The sequence below is a fragment of the Betta splendens genome, chromosome 2, assembly GCF_900634795.4.
Source record: "Betta splendens chromosome 2, fBetSpl5.4, whole genome shotgun sequence".
NCBI classification, from domain to species: Eukaryota; Metazoa; Chordata; class Actinopteri; order Anabantiformes; family Osphronemidae; genus Betta; species Betta splendens.
In genome coordinates this window covers 8,058,664-8,079,187 of record NC_040882.2, presented here as the reverse complement: position 1 = coordinate 8,079,187, position 20,524 = coordinate 8,058,664, and the positions used below count along the sequence as shown (strand labels likewise).

The 20,524-nt window shown below is 49.4% G+C and overlaps 1 protein-coding gene across 3 annotated transcripts in view; it reads left to right on the top strand.

Annotated features, from left to right (window-relative positions):
* The first annotated feature begins 999 nt into the window (after positions 1–999).
* Positions 1,000–20,524, top strand: part of LOC114843030 (rho GTPase-activating protein 6-like) — a 40,238-nt gene continuing 20,713 nt past the window's right edge. Inside the window, exon 1 of one of the 3 annotated variants that reach the window (XM_029129230.3) lies at positions 1,000–1,710. In XM_029129230.3, coding sequence (XP_028985063.1) covers positions 1,222–1,710 — 489 coding nt within the window. In that variant the 5' untranslated portion in view covers positions 1,000–1,221. Of the gene's footprint in view, positions 1,711–19,614; positions 20,067–20,524 lie in introns of those variants that run through there. The other 2 variants (XM_055504453.1, XM_055504456.1) reach the window with 2 other exon arrangements.

The following is a 20,524-nucleotide window of genomic DNA, read 5'->3' as shown; positions in this document are numbered from 1 at the left end:
CTTGAAATGGTTTCAGGCAGTGCTGCTCTACCTTTGTATTCCAAATATGGAATATGGTATTAAACACCAAACGTGCTTTGCTAAAGTGTAGCTCTGTGAACTAAGTCTCCTTCCTTTTGATGTGTTTTGACAGTCATGGCAAATGGTCACTTTTTCTCAATAAATGTTGTCATATGAGTAACCTGGTACGTGCATCAACCACACAAGATGGAGAGCTTGAAGGCAGCACAATGAAAGTCAATGACACTGCTAGAGTCACTTTTTACTGCAGCCCCTGTGTTTTCATCCCCTCCCCGTCATCCCCTTTTCCCAGCAGACTGTTTTTAGAAGGGTCAGTCCTATCTCGGCTGTTATCAGTGTCATGTCATGCTGTGTCGTGTTGTGTGTGTGTGCGAGTGTGTCATGCGGCACAGCTTCATAAGCTCCTTTATCAGCCGGCCGGCACCCTCCTCTCCGGGCTCCCGCTGTCTCTTTTCATTTTTCCCATGCTTTCACGCGGTGAGCCACACATACTCCGTCTCCCTCCCCCGTGCGCCGCTTCCTCGTTCGCTTTAAAGCCATAAACGCGGTGAAATTCTAGCAAGTGAAAATGAATGCCTGGTTCAGTCAGCACAGGTGTGTAGAGAAACGTTATTAATCCTATGACTCATTTATTGTTTAGCTAATAATAGCACTACAGGCTTCAGTGATGGACCTATTATAGCCAAGTGGATTAATGGCAGACAAGGATTAATAGGCCTATTTTCATCCCTGGCTAAATCATGTCTGTGCGCGTGACCTTCTGCCTGTCTAATTACCGCAGCTGCCTACTTTAATTACTCCTATGAAAATGAGCTTATTAATTATAGAGGGGCATCGTCTGTCTCATCTTTAATTGCGGCAAAATGAGACAGAAAGTTTGTAGAGTAAAGGCGGTGTGAATAAGGGGATTACACTCATTGTTTCTACACGAATCCCCTCCCACTCGCTCCCACACCGTCTTCTCCCTCCGCTCCACTGTGGCGATGACCAGCGCGCAGGGGAAAACACCGGCTTCACTTGGTCGTTTCGTGTCTTTTGCGCAGCGTCGAGCGCCAAATGAGGCACATGCCGCATCGCTGGCCGGTACTTGCCGCTCTTCTTTTTGATGGGGCAACACCGAAGTGCGGTTTTCTAGACCAGTCGGAGCGTCAGAGGGCAAAAAGTTCTACGAACGCTGATGTGAGCTCAGACTGAGGAGACATGTCTGCGGCGCAAGGACTTCTCAACAGCGTCTTCTCCTGCTCGTCCCCTGCCTCCAAGGCCATAACCAAGCGGAGGCTGCGTCAAACCCGCAGCCTGGACCCCGCCATCATACGACACTGCGGCGGCGGAACCGACGATGCGAGCGGGGCGCCGTTTTCTGCAGCCGCGGACGCAGGTGCGTCCCCGGAGCGCTCGGCGGCGCGTCCGACGTTACGCACGAAGATTCCGAGCCCGAAGGAGCCCATCACTCCGTCCCTCTCCTCTCCCTCCATACCGTTAGACGTGTCTCCGTCCTCCAACTTCCACTTTGACTATGACACCGTGAAGCGTGCCAAAAGGAATACCGCCGGGGACCTGCCGCTTCTGGTGAGGGGCACCGGCGCCGTGCCGTCCGGCGGCACCGGCGCCCTGTTCTCCCCGCGGCGGTGGCTCCAGAGGAAAGCGCAGCCGTCCAGCGCTCACTCGTACGTCGTGTGGAAATCAGAGGTAACTTCCAAACTTTGATTCCGCTGCACCTGACGTGTTTGCACTGCAGCTTGATCATGCGTTAAAAGTTTATCACAGGATTTAGATGATCTCCGACTCCGGAGAGGCCACATGACAGCTCCCAGAACTGGGAAAACATGCAACGCTGTGGTTATTTCTGCCCCGAGCGAAAGCTAAGCATCACTTTGCATGTCAGCCAGTCCGCCACTAATGGCGCATAATTAATTCCCGTCTGCGCATCTGTGTGCGGACGTAGCGACATGTCTTCAGGTGTGGAAGTGTTGGAGCCTAACTGGAAGATTTATGGAGATTGAAGAGGGAGAGTTGACCCGAGTCTGACATCTGCACCTGGTAGTCGTCCAGTACGAAGCCAATGCGCATCTGCAGCAGTTATCTTGGTTTTGCTCAAGGGCACATAGGTAATTGACATGGGGGAAGGGAACCAGTAGCACTTCTTCACTTGTCCCACCTGGATTTTTTTCCTCCTGCGTGATCACTCCTGTGTTTCCAGGGTGTGTGAGAGTGGCACCACACACAAGAGCGCTTCTGGGAAAGCTAAAGAACGTCTTATGGTGCTTTCAAGGATTAAATAATCCCAACAAAAGGTGCAATGAAGTGCACAGATAGTTTTGCCCATGCAGCTCTTTTTTTCCTTCACCTGCTTGGCTGGTTGAGCTTTTGTCTTCATATAGGCTGCTAATTAAACGCCAATGAGGACAAGGTAGTGTTTGAAATCTTTACCACAACATACATGGGGCCCTTTATTTTTAATGGGGGGTGCTTTATAGGCTGCATAGTTGGCACAAGTCCACAGGCACTGGTGGAAAGGTATGATAATTTTCCTGCCTATTGTGGCCCGTTCTCCTCGTCTTTAGTGGCCGTGATTTGCTTGCATGCGTGGTGTTGCAGCAGCGTGCATGTATGCTGGAGGGACGGGTTTTCAGGACACACGGCTTGGGAATCGGTTCTCACGAGTGGGAGCGGTCACAAGGTTAAAACCATGCTGCCCCCAAACAACCCTCCCATCATTTCCTATTACAAAGAACAGCTCCAGCTTCTCTCACTTTCTCGCAGTGTGCCTGTCTTTCCTTCTCTCTCTCTCTCACACACACACACACACACACAAACACACACACACACACACACACACACACACACACACACACACACACAAACACACACACACACACACACACACACACACACACACACACATACACACACACACACACACATCCACACTCTCTTTTCCTTCCTTTCTGACATTTTCCATGTTATTTTCCCCTCTAGCTATGGCCCTCTGAGGATAACATCAGGCCATCATTAGTACAATCTGGACCATAAAGTTATTGCACCTCGGAGTGTTTGTAAAATACTGAGCCAGGACGTGTTGCTGCTCTACAGGGACTTTTTCACACGCTGTTGGGTGAGAAGGAAAATCCAGAAATTAAGCACAAACAAAGACTATTTTGAGAATGAAATAATAGAGGCACATCTCAGTGACCAACGTAAACACCCAACTCACATACTGTATATACTTGTATAATAAAGATTATGCTAAATAATTACTAAAATACTTCCTGATGTGGGTCAAACTCACAAACAAATGCATTTCCCCTAATGCAACTGCTTTTTAAAATCTCTAAATGCAGCATTTATCAGGTAACTGTGGAACTATTTTGTGGCTGACAACAAAACAACAAAAAAACAAAGACAAACAAACAAACAAACAAACATTACCTGCATATATCAAAACAATTCATTACACATATTTGTGCCTCCCTCCTGTTACATCTGTGTCTGTTTAGGTGTCAGGTGTTAACACAGTATGTCAACTAGCAAAAAAAAAACAGACCTGTGAAATCCCATATGTGAGGCTGTGGTGAAATCCACGGTGGCAAACGTTGGCTCGCTGAGCAGATTTTAAAGTGAAACATAAAAGGTTGAATGCGCCACTAATCTCAGAGGTTTAACCAAACGTTATATAGGCTAATTAAATATCCTGTAAATGACAGATTCAGCTGCGAGCTCCACTTTAAATGAGTCACATGTGCACATGTGTGAGCAGGGCAACCCGTGCACGCCGCTCGTGCGCTTTGCCTTTTTAAGGAGAGAAACGTGAGCAGAGACGGAGAAACAGCAGAGACGCATGCTTTTTTCCCCGGGTTTTGTTGACCGGGGCAGGTTTGCGTCTCCACAGTCAGGTTGCTGGAGTGGAGGCTGCAAAGAGGAGCGACCGGTCCCCCTGAGTGTTGGCCCAGATGACGGCTCGGCCCAGTGATCCATCCCGTGACGTGGAAACCTACACACTGCACAGATGCGACGCACGCACCCAGGGAGGAAGCAGCCCTCAGCTAATTTAATCCTCCTTGTTTATGGACGCTGTCTATTTTTAGACCCACCTATTGTAACGTTTTAGAAAAGAGACCACAGAAAGGACCCGAACTCTTGCTAATGAGCCGATAGCACAGAGCAGTACCAGTTGCCTGAGGTCAGAACTTAAAATACGGGGGTTAACTGTTGATCCAAAGCTTTAGTCTGATGATGACTGCATGTGCAACCTTTTCATTTATTGTGCAACTCAAGCAGTTTGAAATGTTCGCAGATTATTTTAAGATCATTCTGCAGCTCGGTGCCTTTAGGCCAACTTACATTGAACTCATATCATTCTTCAAATTCCCCCAATGCCCCCGCCTTGATTTATGCTGGAGCACGCCGGGGCGCGGAGCGGCGAGGGGGGGGGCAGACGAATAAACCTTTAGCTGTTCGCTTTCTCATGGTCACCAGACGTGCGCTTTATTTTTAGCCGAGCGGCGTCCGCGGCGGAAGGCTTCACCTCCACGTGGACCCCGGCAGAACGGCAGGAGTGCCCACCTCGCTCTGACAGTAACGTGGTAGATGGCTCAGTTGACTGGAGAAAGAGAAGGGCTCTCCTTTAAAGGGAACATTGGCTGCTCGCTGGCTACTGGGCAGATTCTCTGCGACATTGCTTTGATATATTCGAACAGAATCCCCCACATGGTATGTGAAATATCTAATTGGGAACATTTATGTCGCAGTCCTGGCCGCTCTTTACAAACACGTCCAAACCTGCTTGAATAATGTTTAATTTATCAGAAATTAAGCATTCCTGTTGGGCCTCTGTGTTTTCTGAAGCGTTTAAACTGCTCCATATGTTTGGCATTACTTACGCCGTGAACCATGGAAGCTGCAGCGTTTACTCGGATCGTGGAGTTCTGCCAGGAGAGAGTTTTTTTTTTTGGGGTTTTGACACAAAAAGTGATCCACGTTGAAGTGTTTATAACAACAGTTACAGCTGGTATGTGCACTGGACGGACATGGTGAAGCCGGTGCTGCTAATCAAAACAGGAGGGTTTGAGAGAGAGAGAGAGTGAAATGTGTTACCTTTGGACTAAATCCAGAGATTCCCGATCAGGAACGTCGACAGGTCGAAGGCGATTGCGCCGTTTGCTGTCAGCACGTGAGCGCGCGGCGGCGGAAGCGCCTGAGCTGTGAGATGTTTTCAGGAGGATGTTTGAGGCGTCAGACCTGTTGAGGTTTAATGTGATGGTCTCGATGATGAACTGATGAGCGTTAGGTGATGAAAGGTCAAGGCGGTTGTGACCTGACCGTTATTTCCGCTCTGGTCGAAGCAGATTATCAGGAAATACTGGAGGGGTAACTTTATCACAACTAGTACAAATGTCCAATAGTGTCACGATGAACTGATTAGAAAACAGAGTAAACCGTGGTGTTACATTTTCTCTTTGTTTGTCTTTTGTTTGTTCACTGTTTGCTGTAAGCTGCACTAACCTTTATTTTGAAATGCCCTCTCTTAAGCTGCCACCACTGATTAGTGTCATAATCAGTTCATATCTTGGTTTAGTCCTTCATTAAATGTCTCCATTTCATACTTGAATGCATCTCACTCGTTAGTTTTGCCAATTTCAGTTTTGATGTATTAAACATCATAAAAAACATTTTGTGCTGATTAATGGTTAGGTGTTGATTCATACGTCCATAGATTCATTCCTAGCCTTAAGTCATACTGAGACATGCGCCATATAAAATGTTTAAGAAAGAATCTCCCGATCTAAAAAAGCTGGACGTGCCAAATTCCCTGTTTCCACATATCTTCTCTCGGACGTGCTCCAGCGAACAGAAAGACTTGAACTGGTGAACCTGCCTCCTCTCCGCTTTGCCTTCCCTCCCTTATTTCCTCCCTCACACCGAAGAGGCTGCGTTAGGAACGAGGCCGTGTGTGGAAAGCTCGCACCAAAAATACAACCCAGTTCCACACGCTAAACTGGGGCAAAATCTCACACATCTCCGGTTACATTTTTTCGTTGCGATGTTTAGTAAAACAGCGCCGGTGTGGCGAGACTGCAGCGCCAGCGGAGCGCGATGCAGATCAATGAGGCAAACGCAGGATGTCATCGGGCCGTTACGGGAGCCTCCGTCAAAACAGTGGGACATGATGAAACGCAGGCTGGGCTTCTTGGCTCACAGCTGCGGTTTCGTTGATACTGCTCAAAGCTGCGTTAACGTCTGATGTCACTTCCCCCCGAACGAAGGCCGCCTTGAATCAGCCTCTCACCGGTCCCGGTTCTTAGCGGTTCTGAGTTCTGCGTGGGCCACGTGGACTGACCCGACGACCCCGAACGCCTCCTGCGTTTTAGGAGGATCTCAGACACCCGGCGTTTCTGCTGACACAGCAGCATCTTAGCACTTAGTCTTGCAGGATTATTCTCCTTGTTACTATATTTGGTTTAGTATTTCCTTGTGTACAATAATCACACAATATTACTGCAGTCAACGTGGTCTGATCCCCCTAGACGGCCTCTCTGCATGAATGCATCAGCAGTGTGAGGGTTTTGATTAGCGACGCGCTGATAGCATCGTAGCGTGACCTGCTCCCCGTGACGCACGTTCATTTGCAACGTCGCACTGGGGAGGTCTGCTTTTGTATTTGCTCCAAACATGAGCCGATTGCTGTGTAATTGTCGTGTTTATGTTGCTCCACTCGCTGTGATTGCAGCCAACTCGCGGCTCCAGCTCCGCTACGCTTTGTTCAGCGACTGAAAGCGCGTTGTAGCAATCAGAACTTTGTCTGCAGCGTCCATAAGTTACCGTCACATGATCGGTAACGGACCAAAGTGCTTGTTCTGGGGTAAAACTGGGGTTTTACGCTGCATGTTGTCGCAGGCTACCTTCATTTACACCCACTGGCTAGCTCAGGCTAAGCTCATTACCTCAGAGGGGATCAGATGCTGATGTTCACATGAAACATGAGGAACGGTGAGCGAGTGAACCTCAGTAATCAGCATGGCAGCACGTGGGCCCTCCTCTCTGGGCTCTGGACTCCGCAGTGTTTGGAAAACGCAGCTTGAAAAGGCGACAGGATGTGACATCAGCGCTTAACAATTCCCGTCAGATGTAACTAGTGTGGAGAGAAACCCCGAAATCCTGTATAATATCTGTGTTAGGAAACCCGATACCTCCCGGGGCAATTTTGTGACAAGTTTGCTCGGTGCTGCGTTGAGGAGAACCATATGAAAACGGGGCCTTTCAGCTCGCGTCTCCTTTGGGATGTTTTCTCAACAACGGGGGGAAAAGGCGAGCGGCTTGAAACAGAGACAGCTGGAAAATAAACATTAATTTCCGCAGCCAGATTCTGTCCTGTCTGTTGGCGATTAAGCGTCGGCGGCCGGCGAGACGCCAGCGCCGCTCTTTGGTTGCGTTCCTCGCGTGTGAATCCACGCTCGGGATGATCTAATCGTGCGAGTCTTGAAACGAGAACGGATAAAACAAATGTGAGCGTCGCGCTGACCCCCGCGTCCGCGATCGTTCTTCCTAATGGGGTCTGTCATAGACCAGAGGGAAATCAGGGCCGAGATCCTCCCACATCTGCCAGGGTGTGTTAAACGTACGACTTTCCCTCTGTGTATTTTTCTCAATCAGCGTGAACTCTGGCGATATGATATTCACAGTGGGTGAAAGCGTTTCACAATATCTCAAAACACTCTGGTCTTTGTGTGATCCTGGAAGGAGGAGACGGGAACTGGAAGAGACGTTAGAAGGGAACATTTAGTGAAGCCAGAGTTAAAGCGGGGTTGTTGTTTCCTCTGATGTTTGGTCGAAATAGCATTAGCTGAAGCGACGGCCCGTCGCGTCTCCTGCTCAGGGCTGTGGATGTAGGTTAAGTTTGTGCACATGATGACTGAGGCTGCGTGCTCATATCCTGTCCAGTCGAGGAGCCCCATAACAAAAGGACCCCAAAGGAGTAAAATCCAATTTTGCTTGTGATTCCGTCACGCTCTGTCGGTTTCTGGGTGGATGTGAGTTGATGCGAGGACACGCTGCCGCAGTGCGGTGACGCTCATCCGCTGCTCGGTTCTGGTGAGACGGGACGGACTCCCGCCTCGGCCCGCGCGCTCCTCTGCAGACGTATGAATTGCCTGTGTGCGCTGCGGCGCGCTTGACCTCCGTGTCGCGGCTCCCTGTGCGGAGCTATTTATCACGGAGTAAAACTGTTTCATGCCGCATTTAACAGGGATTAGCCGAGCGTTCCTGCTCGCACATGCGGGATTGAGGCTACTTTAAGCTGTGGAGAATTAATACCAGTGTGTGGGCTTTTGTGCTCGTGTGTGTGTGTGTGTGTGTGTGTGTGTGTGTGTGTGTGTGTGTGTGTGTGTGCAGGGACTTTACAGTAATTTAAATCACCTGGGACTTTGGAGAAGTTGCGCATTTCGCCTGGTGAATCCTCTCTGTTTATGTGCACGTGTGTTTGTGTGTTTCTGTCCAGCTTCCTTCAGTGTGGAGGTTTAGGGAATTATTTATTTGGAATTCCAGGTCAGAGCTTCATGCCGAGGCCCCGGGGCTCCTACTGAAGGAGAGCTGGCTACTGAGGGCCCACCCCCTCCTCACCCATCTCTTTACTCTCCCTGATTATGTGTTTCTTTGCAGAAGCTCACTCCTGTCCACTTTTTTTAATAAATATTCTTTCTTTATTCTGCTCCCCATCGGGACGGCCGGACCTCCTTTCCTTCTGATCTCCATCTCAGGCTAAACGCAGCAACTGAAGCAAACACATGAGATCACAGCAGCGCGATTTTGTTTTTTGAGGAAGCGAGAAACCTCGCTGAGATAACAGCCTGTGGGACAGGTCCGGCTCTGCCCTTCCAACGAGCGCACTGGAAGCATGCAGCCATTTGTTCTCCGCCGTGAAGGCGTCTTTGAAGTGACCTGCCTGAGGAACTGCAGGAGGCTCCATGAGTGTCACCTTTCAAAGATTTTACAGACTTTAACTGTTTATTTTCCCTCGCGAGCTGAACTTTCCCAAAACGCAGACGTCTGGTTTGACGTGAGTTAGTGTGAATCTTTCTGACGACCTTTGACCTTTTTTATCTAGCACTCCCATCGGTCAAAATCCATTTATGAGTAATGGCTAAAATTGATTCTCACTGACAATTTTGCAGTGCAGCTCTGAAAATGAGTTTGTGTACGCGAGAAGACTCGTCAGACACTTCCCAGCATGCTTTCGCCTCCACTGTCTCCTCGCTCATCTCAGGCGATCAGATTACTGCTGATAAACTTGGGCCTTAGCTGGAATTCACCTGGAAACCGCCGTGGTGCCGCTCCGAACTCGGCTGTGCACTAAAGGGCAACGTAAACATTTATTTCTCGGTTTCGGTTCAGCCCGAACATGCAGAGGAGACGCATCCATGCTGCTGCAGCTTAATTAAAGTGACAGGCTGAGGAGTCAGTTGGCAGCAAGGGTCAGGAGGTCGGCGGGGCGTAAGGATTAGAGGTGAAGTCATGTTAAAGCAGACACTGGAGGAGCTGACACAGCTGGTCTGTCCTCATCCAACATCATTTGACCATATGTCTACTACAAAATCAGACAAATTACACACCTAAAACTCCGAAAGATCCGACTCTGTCTCACAAGCCTCTAATTAAGTGGATCCTTCTCATGCAAGGTCACATCTACATCATGATTTCAGGCCACTGACTCAAAGCGGAGCACCCCTCCCAACCCTGTCAGACAGTGCGGAAGCAGCCGGAGCCCCCGTGAATATAAATAGAAAAATAGCTCAGCGGAGAGAGGGGTCGACACCCTCGAGTTCAGGGAGAAGCGGGGCTGAGGGCTGAGGAGCAAAACAAAGTCGGTGCCTGGACGTTTTGTAGTCTTTGGCGACTGCGAGGAAACTTTCAGTAATTATTGAGTTAATTCTGAAACATTGGCCTGTTTGATTGTTAGACATGGAGTGAGTGACATGAGATTACAGCAATGCCTGAATGCGTGTATGAGGATGCTCCACTCCCATCTAGTGGCCACTTCATAAACTAAATGTCTCCCAATTTCAAATTTAAAAAAAGGCAAAATAGTAACAAAGACGATTAGTAATTACATTAAAATTAGCAGCGAAGTATCAGTGAAGAGTGCACGTGATGATTCAACGGTTGTACCTCAACCATAAAACCACTGGATGGTCTTAATGTTCAGTGAATGTTAGCCCGAAGCTTTACGCACTCACATCCGAGCTTTAATACAAGCACATATGCGGGTTAAAATGGGTTTGTCTGAATATCAGTTACCAGTAAATGAAGCGGTGTCGCCACCAGGTGGAGCCAGACGTGTTCTAATGAATCCCCCAGGAAGCCCGCTGACAAACACGGGTGATGAATCACGGCAAAAATGTGGGTGGGCTGCGTCGTGGCCAGTCACAGCTGCGCACATCTGTCTCCTCAGCCTCTTTGTGTCAGTCGTATCTTAGAAAAACATTACAACGGCCGATAGCAGCTGCAGTCAGGCCTTGTTTCTCATCGCCGGGGCCAAAGAAAGCTGCCTGAAATCCACCGGACAGCGAGGCAGCGACAGCTATTGGATTCCAGTTCATCTAACGTCAGCTGACGTCCTGCTGTGTAGCCGCCTCTGTGGGCTGCGGATGCAGCACTTATTCAGTCTGAGGGGTCTCTCCTGGTGAATGCAGAGCTGCAGTGTTATTGTATTCTCCGGAGGGCTCTCCAGTGGAGTGGAGTTGTTTGTACTGTCACCAACACCCACATATCTGCACACACATAGTCACAAGCATAATACTGCGTGTTTGCACTGCTTTGGTAGGGAACAGCGTCACTTCCAAGCAGAGATCATATTCTCTCCCGCTGAGTACCTTCCCAGAACACGCATCGCTGCACTCTGCCACGAGCGCGCGCCAGATTTATTCGTTGGACTCAGGTTTTAAGCGGCACCAGTGTTAGTTTGTTAATAGCAGCTTTCAGTGCGCTAAAAGCGCGATGCGTTTGTGGCATTCGCAGCAACGGTGGATGTGTGTGAAGTGTACAGATTCGTAAAGTAAAAGCTCATGGAAGGATGTGGCTCATTATGTGCTTTTAAAGAATCGATGAAAGCCGCCGCGCCGAGGGAGACGAATCGATTGGAAGGGGAGAAATCCACGGCTGCCTGCTCCAAACTGGAGGTGACGGCAGCGATGACTGCGCTTAACGAGACTAGCATTGACTTGTGTCAGTCTGGTTTCCCGCCGAGAGCTGCAATTTGCCTTAATTTGGTGTAATTGGAGGAGGTTTTACTGCGACGGCTCGGCTTGGTTTGAGGGGAGCGCGTGGGAAAAGAAGACCTCTGTCAAAGCGTGGGGCGAGGGGAGATACAGAGAGAGTGAGAGACAGTGTGGACGTGGAGAGAGCGAGGGATCAGGGGGGAGACGACACACACACACACACACACACACACACACACACACACACACACACACACCTGGGTTGGATTAGCCTGGGCTAGCAGGGAGGCTATGTGTTAATGGAGATTTAACAAGCTCCGACTTACCGCAGTCGTACAATGTGTGAGTGTGTGGGGGGGTCAGCATGACGAGCTGCTGTATAAAGAGGTCATGTTTACACCAAATACAGCATCGTTGCTATATTAAACATGCAAATCAATTAATTTTCCACTTTACAATTCACTGATATTTCATTTCTAGTTGAAATGCATAATTTCTGTACTCATCAAACTCCTTCCATGTGTCTTCTGGAGGCCGTTTCTTTTAAACTGCAAACAGCTGTAATAATAAAAGGCAACATTTTTTAATTATCATGTTATTAGACTGTGTGGAGCGTAATGAAAAGGCCCAGCCTCCATCCAGGCGCTGCGTGTCGTTTCTCCAGGGTTTTTTTCTAACTCTACCTCCACAGACTCTCCTCGCTCCTCGCGCTCTCCGGCTGCCAGGTTCTGTCTGTCGCCACGGCAACAAGCGGGTGATGTAAACACGGCGCCGACCCCGGCTGTAGGAGTGAGAACAAAGAGACGTCCTCCGCGAGCGTCAGCATTAGGAGGTAGTTTATACGTCCGACGGCGCTGACGCAGTCGGCGCAAGTTCTCGGCAGCGGAGACATGAGACACGAGGGCTCATAAATGCGAGTGAAAACAGCCGAGAGCGCTGCGGAACATCACTTACTGTACGTTGACGTCGTCCGCGGCTCGTGACAGGACGGACACGTATTAGCGAGCGGGAAACGGCGGCAGCGGTTCCGGTGAATCGCCTGCGAAGGCGCCCAGATGAGTGCCTGACACAGAGAGGATTACATGGGTCGATTGTATGGGCAGCGACTCACGCGCTCAGAGGGATAAGAGAAAACAGCTGTATTATTTATGCCCCGCAGGACACAGCTGTAAACAATTAGGAGGTGGTTTTAGGGGTTGTTTTTACACTGCAGCTCAAGGACGACTCTGTCCAGATGTACCTGACAGGTCACGCGTCACCAGGCTCCACTGGAGTTCAGCATGTGCGCTTCAGTGTAGCTGTGGCGTTGCTTTTTTATCTAGTTAGGCATCAGTTCCTGCATGCGAGGCCTGATTGACAGTCTGTAAACTACTTACTTCACTGTCAGGCCTCTTTCCTGTCGCATTGATTGACTTTAACACACACACACACACACACACACACACACACACACACACACACGCACACACACACACACACACACACACACACACACACACACACACACACACACACACACACACACACACACAGGAAGTGTGTGAGGGAAACATTCCATCTAAGCAGGTTAGAACAGGCAACCACTTATGTCGTGTGTGTGTGTGTGTGTGTGTGTGTGTGTGTGTGTGTGTGTGTGTGTGTGATATGAGGTAGTGGGAGTGTGGGCGGAGCCAACAGGGGAGTCAAGCTTAGATTCCAGCAGCATTCCAGAGCGGGAAAAGGGAGATGGGATGGATTTGTCCCCACCTCCTGTCTTTCGCCTTCCCATCTCACCCCTCCACCCCGCAGACACACAGCTGCATGCTGCAAGTCATGTTCAACCACAGGACAACACTTTCTAAGAAATGAAAAGTGAAATGAGTCTGTGTGTGTGTGTGTGTGTGTGTGTGTGTGTGTGCATGCGTGCTAAATCTTACTTTTACGCTACTTTTCCAAACGTAGATGTTTCAGTGGTCAAATCCAAATCTGACTGAGTAAATGTTTAAACTGAGTGTGGACAGGTTCTCTTGGAAGACGTTGTGTTAGGACAAATGGCTGCAGCAGCCAACAGTTTACAAGTGGAGCATTCCAGAGCCGTGCGAGAACGATGGGAAGGCAGGAGACGAGTGAGGTACTTTAAAGGGGAAAAAAGTGCATTTGGTGAAGGAGAGAGAGGACGTTGGAGCGAGACTGGTTCCGCTGCTATCATAACCACAGCTGATGCACTTTACTTTGCACTAGAGCTCTAATAGAGTCCTCATCAGCTGAAAAGTCTCCACCAGTGCTCGAATCGTGTCAGTTTGAGTAGTGTTTGCTAAAACTACAGCGTTTGGGGGAAATGACACAGTCGATGGAAACATTTCCCTGCTTTGGGATTTCCTTTGTGGAGATGTGTTGACGTAAAGGGCTCCATAATGAATATGTAAAAAACAACTCAAAGTTATACAACCTCTGACTTCTTTTTCAGATGCAGTGTTTTGGGTAAACCACTGTGGACAGTTAGTAAAGAGTCAAACGCTGCGCTGCTGTCGGGGACGAATCCTAGAGTTATTATTATCATGGGGCACAGAGCACAACCTTTCTACTCCAGCGATGCTGATGTGAGTCAGTTGCCGGCGCTGGACTGTTTCCAGCAGAGCGAACCCAGGAATTACCTCAGAGCAGCAAAGAGACACATGTGCGATAACGCCGGCTCATTTCAAACAGTTGGGCTCAGCGGCGCCCTGTACCTCGCGCTGCGATGAATCAACAGTTGTGTCTCCAGCCCGTATTATCAGCGGCGGGATGAAAGCTGCCGGCGCGGCTCGCGGAGCGGATCGTTCTTAGAAGGCCGGCCTGTTTATCTGCAGACTAAATATTTACACCGGGAGCTGAGGTGCGGCTGCTCAGTCTTACTTTGATAAAGGTCTGATACCGCGCTGACGCCGCCACATTCGCAGGCTGCAGGGTCGACCCGCGGGCCCAGACGTGGCTTTGGGGCCTAAAACAGGCCGAAAGTCCCGGAGTGCTCACCACCAGCGTCCGTACATCGAGTGTTTGGATCAAAGTCCCCAGAGCCAACACGCTCACGTCACGTCCCTCGCTGGACATCTGATTCTAATATCCAGGCCGGTCCAAACCTCCCACTCCAGCGTCTCTGGAGAGAAACTCCTCAGCAGCTGCTCTCGCAAACCTGCCCTCACGCTCCCACAGAAGAACTGTGTCAGTGGCAAAAGGAGGGAGGAGAACGGGTGAATTCATTTCTCTTCTTACATATGACTTATATCACCCCTTCACGTGTAGTTGATCCTCGCCCTGTCTAGCCTGATGTATTTACGTCCTCATAATCGAGCCGGTTGCCGCATTGAGCTCCTCTAGTTCTTTTTTTACAAGGATGCTGACGCTCTCCGCGTGGCGCCATGGCAACGAGGGAAGGCAACGCGTCGCATGTGTCGAAGCACAAAAAGCCGCGCCGTCATTTTTCCCACGGTGTTTTTCCAACTGCGCTTGGCTCCGTGCGAAAGCCGCGTGAATGGCTGCAGTCTTTCAGAAAGGACAACGGGCCACGAGGAGCTCCGGCTCCGGCTCCGGCTCCGGCTCCGCGTCACACCAACGCCGGCTCCACCACATGTGAGGCGCATAATTGCTTGTTTTGCGAGGCTGGAGAGTGCATCTGCATCTCGCTGAGCGCAAACACATGCGTGGAACACGCGCCGCTGGTGAGCCGGGGCGCCATGGCAACGGCCGTGGCAGGACTCGTGGAGGAGGGCGCCGTGGCGACAGAGGAGCGCAGAATCCGGCTGTGATGTCGGCTGGTGTCGTTCCGACCGCACGTGTCAGATTTTCACAATCCGACTCGCGGCCTTGATTTGTCGTCTTTCCTCCCGTCTATTCTTAGGATGTTTTATAACTTTACCCCGTGTAAATATCGACTGGGTTCCGTTCGTGCTGTCAGAGCACATGACCTTTGCACTTGGGGATGCGAGAGGGGAAAAAGCTGCCGGTCAGGCAGACCAGCTGACGGAGCAGCAGGCAGGAGGATGGATGGACGGACAGAAGGGTCAAAGGTCAGATCAGCAGATATTTACATGAGACAGACTGATGACACCGCACGCAGATAAACATACGCACCGATGAGTGGAAAGGCTGTCGTTCTTGCCCCGCGATGATGTCATCGGGGGTCGGGTGGTGAAAAGGTGCAGGCGCACAGGGTCCTGGTGATGATGTGAACAGCACCTGCACACACACTGGAAATCTGAGAAACACATGCTGATAGCGGAGCCCATTCGTCTTGTGGGCACCAAGCGTCGACACCTGAACTGTGGCATAATGTTTGAGTGGCTTCATAATGTACTGGAACTGCTTCCGTCAACTCGTATCATTTATTACTGAGAGGATGTGAGAGTTTCACAGAAAAACAAGTCAACAAACAAAACAGAGGAAGCACATGTTGGTTGTTTTGTGTCACACTGAAATCTGTTCAAATGACAGTTTGAACAGTAAATCAAACATTTAGCGTAGCATTTTTTTAGGTTGCTTGTGCAACATGCAACAACAATAAAAGTCGCCCCCTTGCTGTGCTATTGTCACGCTTGTGTAGCAGCCTGACTGTAGGTGAGGGTGTGCAGCGCTGCAAAGGCCGCCTCCACACAGAGCCTGCAGAGGCCTCGCTCCCTGCAGATCGGCCCTCAGGCCAGAGTTTGGAGATTTAGGACAGGAGGCTTGGCCTGTTGATAGAGGGGTCCAGATTGAATCCAGACCCACGCTGTGGCTCAGTGTGTGTGTGTGTGTGTGTGTGTGTGTGTGTGTGTGTGTGTCCTGTGTTTGTTGGCTGCTGAGTGATCGGTTCCTCTAAAATAACACGTCTTCCTCTGCATGAGGGCTGATTGTGGAGGCCTTTGAGTGGCCGATATTACTGAATAACATTTGTTTGTATGTGCGCGACAAGTTAAAAAGTGAAACAACATTAGCGCGCGTGCGCACACACGCACACACACACACACACACACATTCCCCCTTCCTGATGTCATCCCCCAGAGCTGCTTTGTGCTGCTCCTGCTGTAAATTCGTTTACGTGTGCCCAGTCTCTCGCCGCCCTCCCCCTCTCCCTCCCCCACCCGCTCCCCTCGCTCTCGCTTTCTCTCGCCTTTCAGACGATGACAGTTTGGTTTTGTTCACTTGGATAAAAGCGCCTACGCTTAAAGGTGGTGCGCGCGTGCTGCTGTAATTAACTGTCCTTAAAAGAAGGTAGGAGCGAACCGACCTCGTCCTTAGATGTGAGGTCACTGAGTGCGGGTCGACACACACCTGTGGGCCGAGAGCTTAGAGACGTGGTCCAGGTTTCAGCAGGTCAGTCATCCTGCAGGATATTTCATGCTAAGTAGTTCAGATTGATGAATAACTGTGATTAATCAGGTATTTAAGGTGACCGACAGCACTAGTTGTAGTTAACGCTAACATGCTAGCTCACCACTCATCCACCGTTTCTGCATCTACATGCCTCTGCGCCTCCGTCCAGCCTCCACGTTGAGATTCACACGCCCAACCGTCGCCGTCGGTTGCAGCCGAGACGTCCCATAATAAGCTGCGAGCGGGCCTTTTGCACGCGCTGCAGCGTCTTCTCTACCATCGTCAGTGAACAGATCGAAGGCCTCTCCGGAGCTCTCGCTGTCATTTACGGGCTCGTCTTAAAGCACTTCACCAGAATACTTTCCACTCGACGGGGTGATTTCACGATTCAGGCATCCGGCCTTTGGGAGGACGCTTGGGCACTTTCCCGCTGAAGGATGTAAACATCGGCAGCTTGCATGCGGCCTTCACCACATGGGCTGCTTTAAAGCGATAAAACCATTCGAAGGCGTTGAAGCAACTCCTGTGATGAACTGTGGGCTCATCAGACTGACAGGCAGCGAAGACAACGTGATGTAGCGCTCAGATTGCCGGGAATGTTCCTCGCGACCCCAACTCCACGCTGCTTTTTTCACTAGATCAACACCTACTAGTGGGGATGTGATATATCAACACGGCGGCGGCGCTGCCAAGTTCAACAGCGGAAAACCCAGGGCTTGCTTTGAAATCGTGCGATCGCACTCCGGGCCCTGCGTTCGCCTCAGTTTAACAGGTTCGAGGTGAGTCGAGGAGCGACGGTTTCACCGAACGAGGCCGTTCCTCTCCTCTTGCACGCCCGTCCCTCCCTCTCCCACTAGTGCAGCGTATAGCAGAGGGAGATGGAGCTAAGGCCACAGTGGGACCAGTGAAACACCATTTTAGGAGACATCGGGCCCCTCCTACAGCATCGTAAAGCACAGCTCCCATCTTCACAGCTGTCCCAGTGTTTTTAAAGGTGACATCCCTCCTTATGTGCTTTTCTCCTAGGTTTTTATAAAGGCTCATACTATGGTTATACTATAACACAGCAGCGCTTTCCAGTTTGCACTGCTAAATTGCAACCTTTTTTTATTTGTCGTGTCTCTCATCATCAATCAGAACCATCAGAAATGGTTCGCATGCCTCTGATTGCACAAGTGAGATGTGACCAAAGCTGAGGAAGCTGTAAATGTTTGTGTTTTCACATCTCGGTTTGTATACTCACAAAGAACTCGCAGTTGCGGTATTTCCACATTCCTGCCGTGTTCCTGCATCCTTCCCCATTCCACACACATGTACAGCAGATTTGTCTGCAGATAAAGCATGTCTCCATCTACGCGCGGCACAATGCATGCTGGGAAGGGCTCGCGCCTCTGGACAAGCCCTAAACACAGCAAGCGAATATTGAAAATAGGCATCTAAGGAGCGTAAACACAAGTGGACACCCTGACCCAGTTTCATTCACACCAACTTTATTTACAAGATCAGATAAGCGTCCAGCTTTAAAAGATCAGTGCTCTGCGAGAACAGGTTTCTCCCATAATGATGATGGAAACAATAGATACACCCAGCAGTACAGTAGAATGCAATACAACACAGCACCTGATGTGTGCCTGAATCAGTCCCCAGGGGTTTATCTGGTATCTGCTGCTTTCAGAGTGTTCCTCCTGACTCCACAGCATTCTTTAAATGGTTACCGCGCTTATTTGATAAGCAGAGAGGAACCTGGCGTGTCCTCATTAACGCACACGCTGTGAATGAGACGGGGTTCACGGTCAGTTTGCCCACGCCTGCGGAGGAAAGCAAGCGCTTTTCATTAAGCGGTGTGTGTGTGTGTGTGTGTGTGTGTGTGTGTGTGTGTGTGAGGTCAGCTCATATACTCTGGCCACTGTGTTCCTGATAAAAATGCTTTGTGCTGTATTTGTTTTGCATACTTGTGTTTCTCATGAGGTTGTACGCATTCGGAGCCTTTGACACACATTGCCTAACGTCGGTTCCACATCAAGTATTACACAAACCCGAGCGAGACCTCCCCCTTCTGTTTCAAATCTTCCAGCAGTGGACTGGCCTTTCATGGTCCCCGTCGAGAGCATATTTGAAAAGGGGAATGCTCATAAATAATAATTATTACTGATCTTTGCAATCGCTGTTTTTATTTCGCGGCTCATCTGGTGAACTCTGTCCGCAGTGATTGATTTCCTGCGGTAATTAGTCCAACACCATTAAGATGTTTGTCACTAATGAAGAAATCTTGGATCTCCAAAATAGCAACTTTCCAAACACCAAGACAAATAGGTTTGTTTATAGCCTGACCACCGCACATTTCTGGACAGTTTCAATTGGGATTGCATAACTTATTCCACTAAAATGGGATACAGAAGAAAACAGAATATTTTTTATTAATCTAATTAACTAGAATTTAATTAGTTGTCTGTAATTTAGGTTATGACTTATTACAATGAGTTGTGAACCACGATAAAGCACCCTCCCCCACCTCTACAGAGGAGTTTCCTCAGCCGAATCTTATCATGGACAGAGCTCCATTTGTGGGTCACTGACATGAAAACACTTGAGCAGCGCTGCTGTTGATAATCAAAAGCTTCTCCGGCGCTAGTCCTACTTCAGTGCCCCGCCCCTCCCTCGCTGTCTCCTCCGGGGATTTACAGTGTCAAACACCCAGAGCAACGGGGAATACGGCCGGGTAGTTAAACGGGCCTTCAGAATGAAATACAGATTAAACGAATGTATATCGTTGTTTATTATACAATCCACCTAAGATGAAATCAATGTATGGTGTATGTATGGAAATAGGTACTGTAAGTGAGGGCGCAGGTTAGTATCGCATAAAATACAATTCCAATATAAATTTTTCTTCTTTAAATGTGATTAGCAAGATTATGTTAATTACTTTTATTATTTAATTCTAAATATGTGTTGTCATTATTGTGCTTTTAAGCGGACTTAAATTGCTTCTAACGTTGTTTTTTATATTCAGAAGCGTCTCGGCGCTATATTTTGAAAATCTCTACCGGAAGTCCTCGGTCACACAGCGTCTGACTTAACTGTTACGTCTCAGCCTCTCCTCGCTGGGTTCAGCATCTGTCTTCGCCGGAGTCGGCGGAGCGCGCGGTATGGATCCGTTACGCATTACGCACCACGGTGTCCTCCCTGGCACGGGCGGCTTCGTGACACGCGCGCGTGACTGGCGCACAGGCGCCGAGTGTTGAACGCACACAGCGCCGTTGCACTTGCACTTCAGCAGGCGCAGCGTCTCCCGCTGCGGCTTTAATGTAAAAGAGAGAGGACACGAGTGTCGCGCGCAGAATTCCGTCTTTATTTTACGCGCTCCGGTGCGACGCGCGCAGACACTTTTTGGGAGTTTTTTTTTTCTTGTCACGTTCTATCAGGATATCATTTGTTGCTTCGCTTCTCTGGAGGTGTACTATATGTGGATACCTGTTCTGGACCATGGGAGACTCCGTGTTCCTCGACAGGCAGAATTCCTATCTTGTAAGTACTCGTTTTATGGGCCATAAATTAATTAAAGTGACTCAGATGTTGCGCTGATAAGGTTTGGATGTTTACTGTGGTGTGCGCGTGCACGTGCAATGTGTATGTGTGTGTGTGTGTATGTGTTTCCTTTTGTCAAACACAGAGCAAAAGGTGTGAATTTCCTCCTTTAATTTGCTTATAGAGGTCTAACCCTCTCCCTGCATACAGTAAAACAACTTGTTGATCAAATGCAAAATTTTAAAACCCGATTTTAGCAAATTAAAAGTCTGTTCCTGTAGATGCAGTGACTCCAAAGCAGAAAGGTGAAACCCGGTGGAGTTAAAGGGGCCTCATGCAAAAAGCTTCCTGTGATGGAACCTTTCAAGTGACATGTGGTGCGTAGAGCACGCACACACGCTGTCGCACAAGACCACACATGTTTCCTGGTTTGAGGAGGAGACTTTTACGCCGAAAGG